General features: G+C 27.2%; 1 protein-coding gene across 1 annotated transcript; it reads left to right on the top strand.

Moving 5' to 3' along the window:
• The first annotated feature begins 856 nt into the window (after nucleotides 1-856).
• On the top strand, nucleotides 857-4,886 carry OS9 (Olfactory-specific 9). Its single transcript, XM_075293848.1, has 2 exons — nucleotides 857-1,006; nucleotides 3,959-4,886. Exons 1-2 carry the CDS (start codon nucleotides 887-889, stop codon nucleotides 4,718-4,720), a joined length of 882 nt encoding a protein of 293 aa, XP_075149963.1. The 5' UTR covers nucleotides 857-886; the 3' UTR covers nucleotides 4,721-4,886.
• Nucleotides 4,887-8,979: the final 4,093 nt, after the last annotated feature.

Below are 8,979 nucleotides of genomic sequence, written 5' to 3'. Positions count from 1 at the left end.
TAAGAACTAAAAAACCTCGTGGAAGTGAGAAAGATGTGAGGGAAATGCAATTAGTCAGAAAAGAGTGTTTTTGTTTTGAGTAAGTCTTTATGAAATTGTTTTTACATCTTGGAAAAGAATAAAATTATATACTTTTCTTGCAAATAACCTTCCTTACAGCAAATGAGAAAAGATCTTTGTTTGTCTAAAATTTCGTTTGGGAGGAAAGAATTATTTTTTTGCGTATAATTTTTTTCGATTTTTTTTCTTTATTGTTTTTCAAAATATTCCCCATTAAGATCTATCACAATGGACTGAATAGCCTAAGTGAGCCTGAATCTTAATCGGGCTGCCACTTTAACCTTTAACCTACACTTTGGTACTAAGGTACGTTAAATGTACTACCTACAACAACAGTCCAAATTTCCATTAAATCTCTGAAAAACGAATTACTTTAAAATAATGTAAAATTTCGTACATTTAATGAAACATTTATTTGTTTATACAATAATAACATATTTCGTACTTTAAACGAAAATTTTCCTTCTCTTTAAGAAGAGAAATTATTCGGTGTATATTCCTTAAAAATTTCAACCATATAGGTTCTGTGGTATATATGCGATTACTTTGTACTACCGAGAAATCATTATCAGTTTTTATATATTATTAAATAACAAAAACAACTAATCATACAAATACAAAACGAGATAAGAATGTATTTATTTGTATATCATTTCCTAAGAAAATTTTTCAATAAAAATATAATTCAAATTATTTTAGATTTGTATGTAAATCACAAACTTTCTAGTATTTAACAAACAGGAAATGGTGTAAATTGAAAATCTATTAACAACAAAAATTAAATTATAATATACACATAATTCAATTATTTCGATTTTCGTTCAAAATGTGTGTTAAACATTCACAATCATTCGACATAGACAGATATAGGTGGAAAGAGGAGACAATAGACGCAAAAATAATGAAAATTTTAATAAAAATATTTGTTGCTGTTGCAGCAATAGAGGTAAGCTCAAATAATATTAGAAATATGAGTGAAGATCAATATATTTTTCAATCATTTAAAATTTGATAAGTATAAAATAATTACGGTAATAAAATAATATTTGCTTTTAAGTACACATAAATTTCGTTTGGAAAAACTTGGCTTGTGTGATGAATATCCAAGATATCAGATAAGTGAAAGTGATTCTTTAAGATGCCCACAAACAACAATCTGAACTACGGCTTTTATAGGGTACGCTACGAGGGTTGAATATTAAAATTCGAAAATCGCTTCATTCTTTTTTTTTTCAAAATAATCCCCATTATATAGATCATACACTTTGACATGCTAGGGTGTCATTTGTTTTTTTTTTTTTATCCAAAAATCACAATTTTTTTGAAAACAGGGTTTCGGTTCTTATTTAGCTCAAACCCGGTTAACCGGTTAAAACCGCTTAATGGGGTTTAACACCAACTTACTTTTAGGCTCATACACGTAAATCGACGATTCATCATCGATCACGATGTCATCGACGTTTTTCGAAGCACTGCGATTGTATTTGTCGATTTTATAGAAATAAAATTTTAGAAAATTTTCTATAGAAATAAAATTGTGAAAATATTTTTATAGAAATAATATTTTGACTAAATTTTCTATAGAAATAAACATTTCAGAAAATGTTCTATAGAAACAAAATTTTGTTGTTGTTTTTATTGCAGCTTAATCCTAAAACCATACATTGACTATACTACAAGTGTAGCTTAACCAACAGAGGAAAAGTATGCTTGTCAAATTTATTTGGGCAAAGCCCTATAGACTGCAAGATGGTTGGATGGACGCACGTTTCGGAATTACCACATTCCTCATCAGCATCCTCTACTTGCAGCAAAACTATCAACCAATTATCAGAATAAATTCAGGCAGTTCATTAAACCCAACAATAAACCACACTTGGACCCTCCGAAAAAAGGCTTTACATTGATAGCCGGCTTATGCCGAAATAAATACAAAACAAACATATCTCTTTTCCAATGCCACTGTCAAATCATCGATTTGAATTCAGTTGAAAAATAGAAAATTTTCAGAAAATTTTCTATAGAAATAAACATTTCAGAAAATTTTCTATAGAAATAAAATTTTCAGAAAATTTTCTATAGAACTAAACATTTCAGAAAATTTTCTGTAAAATAAAATTTTCAGAAAATTTTGTATAGAAATAAACATTTCAGAAAATTTTCTATAGAAATAAAATTTTAAGAAAATGTTCTACCGAAAAAACATTTTTAGAAAATTTTCAGGAAATTATCTATAGAAATAAAATTTTCAAAAAATGTTCTATAGAAATAAAAATTTCCTAGAAATTTTCTGTTGAATTAAAATTTTCAGAAAAAAATTGTATAAAAATAAAATTTTTAGAAAATTTTCGATAGAAAAAAAAATTGACAAAACTTACTATAGAAAAGAAAATTGACAAAATTTACTATAAAAATAAAATTTTCAGAAAATGTTCTACAGAAATAAAATTTTCAGAAAATTTTCAGAAAATTTTCTACAGAAATAAAATTTTCAGAAAATTTTCTATAGAAATAACATTTTCAGAAAATTTTCTATACAAATAAAATTTTTAGAAAATTTGCTATAGAAATACAATTTTGAGAAAATTTTCTACAGAAATAAAATTTTCAGAAAATTTTCTATAGAAATACAGTTTTCAGAAAAAATTTCTATAGCAATAAAATTTTCAGAAAAAATTTCTATAGCAATAAAACTTTAAGAAAATTGTCTATAGAAATAAAATTTTCAGAAAATGATGTACATAAATAAAATAAATGTTCTACATAAATAAAATTTTCAGAAAATTTTCCATAGAAATAAAATTTTCAGAAAATTTTCCATAGAAATAAAATTTTTAGAAAATTTTCTATATTTTTTGTTGATATTGTTGACCTTTTATTTTAATTTTTATGATTTTTATCTCATAATCTCGGCTGTAGGTCTATAAATTAAACTCGAAATTGTTGGTTTCTAGTTTTTTTTTTATTTTCCGATATTTCGGTTGACTTCGTCAGACCGTTTTCAAGGCTACAAATTTTCTATAGAAATAAAATTTTCAGAAAATTTTCTATAGAAATAACATTTTAAGAAAATGTTCTACAGAAAAAAAAAATTCAGAAAATTCTCTATATAAATAAATTTTCAGGAAATTTTCTATAGAAAAAAAAAAAAAATTTGACACAACTTACTATAGAAATAGAATTGACAAAATTTACTATAGAAATACAATTTTTAGAAAATTTTCTACAGAAATAAAGTTTTCATAAAATTTTCAGAAAGTTTTCTATAGAAATAATATTTTCAGAAAAATTTCTATAGAAATAAAATTTTCAAAAAATTTTCTATAGAAATAACATTTTCAGAAAATTTTCTATAGAAATAAAAATTTCAGAAAATTTTCTATAGAAATAAAATTTTTAGAAAATTTTCTACAGAAATAAAGTTTTCAGAAAATTCTCTATAGAAATAAACAATTTTAGAAAATTTTCTGTAGAAATAAAATTTTTAGAAAATTTTCTACAGAAATAAAGTTTTCAGAAAAATTTCTATAGAAATAACATTTTCAGAAAATTTTCTATAGAAATAAAATTTTCAGACAATTTTCTGTAGAAATAAAGTTTTCAGAAAAATTTCTATAAAAATAAAATTTTCAGAAAATTTTCTATAGAAATAAAAATTTTTAGAAAATTTTCTACAGAAATAAAGTTTTCAGAAAAATTTTTATAGAAATAAAATTTTCAATAGAAATAAAATTTTGACAAAATTTTCTATAGAAATAAAATTTTGACAAAATTTTCTATAGAAATAAAATTTTGGACAAAATTTTCGATAGAAATCGAATTTAGACAAAATTTTCTATAGAAATAAAACGTTGACAAAATATCCAATAAAATATTTTTTGCCTCACTTTCTTTCTAGATCTCTGCAGCAGCTCCCACATTAAACTCGGATCCTCAGCCTCCCTCATACTATCAAGAACGCTATGAAATATTCGATTCCATTTTAATTCAAATGAATAATATCAGCTCCGGTATTGTCCTAAGCCAAACTAAAACATATCCTCAGATATTAAAGGACTACAATGAATGGTTAGAGCAAAATAAAGATCATCTCGCCATCAAAGAAATCCAAAAGCATAAAGATTTAAAAGAAAATTTAGAAAATGTCATACATAATACGGAGAGCTTTATAAAGGACCCTCTAAATTGTGATGCTCAAAGTAAAATGCATTCGGGATTTTTTAATGTTGTTCGTTTGGTACAAGAAATCGATAATGAGGATATTCATGAAATATGGCGTAAACATCAACAACAACATCCAGGAAAGGAAGAGGAACTAGATGAAGAATCATTTAAGGAATTTTTACCAAAACTCAAAAAACAAATGGAACATTTCCTTAATAATCTGGATGATCGAGGTCGAGAAGAAAACAAAGATTTAATTAAATGGTTTAACGAATTTCAATCGAAAAATGATTTTGATTCGCAAATGGATACTTTGGAAGATGTACAAAACCTATTTGAGAAGGAAATGGAACAAGAAAAGAAGTTGGGAAAAATTAATTGTAGATTTGGAGTTTTCCTTGAGTGGAGAGAGAAATATCTAAAGATAATGGCAATAGCTTTGGGTATAGCTATAAAAGCTTTGGCAACTACGTTGTTTGGAAATTTTGTGGAATAAATAATTAACAGGCATATACAAAAAAAAATCGGACTTTACATAAAACTAAAAGAATAATCATTTATCAAAACTTCGGATTTCTTCTGTAGATATATTAACAAAGTGATTTGTATAAATTTCAGAATAAAATTTCGATTCTTAAAAATAAATTAAAATTCGAAAATAAGTATCTGGAGTTGAATAAAAAAATAATTGAAACAAAGATTACAAAATTCATTTTAAGTAAGTACACACTGAAAAAAAATATTGATTTAATATGGAAGATTATGCTACCTGAATTTTAGAATGCGCAATTTACACAATATTAAAGACACATTTTTTTTTAATAAAAAAAAATCAAATAAAATAAAGTTTATAATCTTTTTTTAAGAATTGTTTACTTTAAATTTAGGACACGAATTTTTGAAATTTGCGCCCCTCCATTAAAGTCTTATGTCTTTGAAGTAAGGTAATTTTTCCTTATTATTCGCCAAGGGCAAAATTTCAGGACTTATGCCGCGAGAAACGAGTATCGTTACAATCAAGATATTGCGAAGTTAGACAGGGTAGCCGATGGAAGGGCTTGGTGGAACCTCGCGAAGTCTTTGAGAGGAAAGACAGGTAACGGAAGATTACATATAACCGCTGGGGATTTTCTATCACATTTTGGTTCATTACTACTTGACGACCCTAATCACTTAACTATGAGTTGGTGTTCGCCTTACTTACTAGATCCAATTTTGGACTCGCCGATTGAATATTGTGAACTTTATCATGTCACAAAGGATCTCAAGACGGGCAAATCACCAGGCCCTGATGGTATCCCTTATGAGTTCTATAAGTATGCGCCACAGTGTTTCTTGCAACATGTTTTAGAAATGTTCAACTACATCTTCCTCCATGAGGAAATCCCTCATGCCTTTCAGGGAGTCTATTTTTATTCCCTTGTATAAGAAGGGTGATCCAAATGTACCTACGAATTATAGAGGTCTCTCCTTGATTGATACGATTTGCAAAATATTCTGCAATATTCTGCTGAACAGAATAAATGAATGGATCGACCATAACCAAATTTTAAATGAGTATCAAGCAGGATTTAGGAAGGAGTATTCCACCGTCGACAATATTTTTAATCTGACGAACATAGTTTACCTCAATAGATTAAATGGGAGGCCTACATAGACCTTTTTCGTCGATTTTACATGTGCCTTTGACTTAATCCCTCGAAACAGTCTATACCACCACCGGAGCCACCGTGGTGCAATGGTTATCATGCCCGCCTTGCATACACAAGGTCGTGAGTTCGATTCCTGCTTCGACCGAACACCAAAAAAGTTTTTCAGCGGTAGATTATCCCACCTCAGTAATGCTGGTGACATTTCTGAGGGTTTCAAAGCTTCTCTAAGTGGTTTCGCAGCAATGTGGAACGCCGTTCGGACTCGGCTATAAAAAGGAGGTCCCTTGTCATTGAGCTTAACATCGAATCGCACAGAAAAAAAACTGTCTCGTAAATTTAAGAAGATTTTTACAATAATTTATTACAAGAATTTACCAGAATTTTAGTTCATTTTTCGTATCTTTAACGAAAATTAACTACTCGAAAGGAAATTTTACAAATTTTAAGTAGCAATCGTTTAGTTCATAGCCTACAAAATACGATGGAAATTTCCTTAAAAATTTTCTTAATTGGTAGTTAAAAATTCTTTCGTCATACTATAAAACTACTTATGAAATGTAAAATACTTTCTAAATAATAAGTGTAATTTACTATAAAGAGTTTTTGTATGAGAAAATATTTTTTTTACGAAAATTGAACTTGAAAGCGGATAGCAATTTCTTACTGGCAATTCCTATAGTTAATAATAGTTGGTACAACATTTCTCAATGAAATATTTTTAGTTCACATGTTATTAAATTTATAGACATTTTCGTCAAAAATGGGTAGATATCATTTCATGAAGTTTTTGCTAATTTTAAGTTAAACGTTTCATCGTTCTTATACTGATATGCATTTAAGAGTATTGTTTTTAGATTAAATTGTGGACAGATGCAATGAACTAATGCATAGTACAGAGATCTTTCTCGTCAAAGTGGAATATGTTTAATGTAAAGATGATGTTACTTGACATTTTTTTGAGAGTGAGAGCATGCAATGCAATAATGAGAAATGGTAGCGAGTGATGGGGATGTTGTGTATATCTGAGCGTGGGGTTGTTTTTATTTTTGTTCTTTCAGTGGTTTGTGTGTGTGTGCGTTTATTATTCGCGAATGGTTTATTTGTCTGGATGAGGTGTTGTTTTCAATGAAGGCACATGTGTTTTTGTTGTTGTAGAAATGTTTTGGTTTTGCTTGGTTTTGTTTGGCATGCTTCAGTTGTATAGTTGGCGTTGGCGTGGGCTGTTGCATTTTAGCAAGTATGTAACAAGGGAATATAAAGGTATGGAATATTTTGATTTTTTGAGACATATACTGGTGTTTGTTTATTAAAACTTTTAAATGAAAGTTATTAATATTTTAGCGATGAGGTGTACAATGGCAAAGTGATGATCGGTAGCGTAGAAAAAAGTTATTAAGAATGTTCAATATTTAGGAAGAAATTATGAAATGGAAAGTATATTGAAATTGTTTTATCTAATTTAATTTTTGTTATTCAATGTAAAAAATAAATATTCGATTTCAGAGTAACTCCAGATGAATTTGGAAAATTGTTTGTTACACCTCAGCATATAGTTTAATCAAAAATAGGTAAGTGTTCTTTTTTCAATGTGGTTTTCTTTTAAAAAATAATATTCTTTATGTATATTATTGTTTTGTAATTATTATTATTATTTTTTTTAACCAGTTTCATGTTTTTCTTTGTTGTAAAAAATATTTAATTTAAGAGCAACCCCAGATGGATTCCGGCAAATTTTTATATTTCTCCACAGCGTATAGTTTAATAGAGAAGTGGTAAGTTTTCTTTTAAAAATTGGCTTTCTTTTCACTAGAATATTTACGTTTTTATGACATTTTTATTATCAAAATTACAGGTTTTTAGTATTACTTTAATCAAATATTTTTGGAAACCAATTTAATATTTTTAATGTTAAAAACATTATTTAATTTCAGAATAACAATTTGGAAACATTTTTATGAATTGGTAAGCTTTCTTTAACATTCTTTTAACCAGAATATTTACTTTTTTATGCATATTATTTCTTTAATTAGATTTGTTGGAAACCAATTTAATGTTTTTATTTAATGTAAAAAATAAATATTTAATTTCAGAGTAACCCCAAATGAATTTCGATAACTTTTTAACCTCAGCGTACAATTTAATAGAGAATTGGTAAGTTTTATACTAAAACTTTGGCTTTCTTTTAACAAGAATATTTATTGTATTATGTCCTTCACATCGATAACAACACAATTTTATGAGTTAATATATTACTTAATTCATTATTTCTCTAATTGTTTCAGGTACAAACTTTATGAGGTACGTTTATCTAAGAAAAGTTGAATTCCTTACACCATTTAATAAAATGCCCCCAAATATGGTAAGTTACAAGCTAATTTAAAGAGCTAAAAAATTATATTTTATTACATGTTCATTTTTAACAATTTTCATTATTCCTTCAATTTTTTTCAGCAAGATATGTGAGAAGTATACTTACGATGAATAAAAAACTAAGGAAAAGTCAAAATGTCCAAAAAGCGAGTTAAAATAAACTACTTTCTTGTTCCACGTGGTCATAATTTTTATTCACAAAAACATTGTATTAAGACCTTTCATCATAAGTTTTTATAATAAAGTACTTTTGCTTAAAGAAAGTTTAATTTTATTGTATGAAAATTTTCATAATAGTAAAACGGTTTGTTGTTCCTTTAATTATTTAATTTCTCTGTACTGTGGAATGATTGATTTAAAAATAGTTTAGTCGTCGACATTTTAAGGAGACTGTTAACCACTTTTTATTATCGGGTTTCCCACAAAATAAGCAGGTAAACCAAAATAATACTGACTTTTTAATTTGGTAGGGGTATATAAATCTTATGGTATTGTAAAAATTAACTAAAATACAATGTTATGGACTAACTAAAATTTAAGAGAATTATAAACTAGACAAGTTGAAAAAAATCTTAAGGGCTAAATCATGGTCAATATTACTACAGTTTAGTTCATTTTGCAATGGAAAAGGGTTCACTGTTTTTTCAGTGCGGGCAGCACTCAGTGATAAGAGAGAAGTTCACCAATGTGGTATCACAATGGACTGAATAGTCTAAGTGAGCCTGATACTTCG

Source organism: Haematobia irritans, chromosome 2 (assembly GCF_050003625.1).
Source record: "Haematobia irritans isolate KBUSLIRL chromosome 2, ASM5000362v1, whole genome shotgun sequence".
NCBI classification, from domain to species: domain Eukaryota; kingdom Metazoa; phylum Arthropoda; class Insecta; order Diptera; family Muscidae; genus Haematobia; species Haematobia irritans.
The sequence above is the reverse complement of the archived record's forward strand: the minus strand, read 5'-3'. Positions and strand labels throughout refer to the sequence as shown.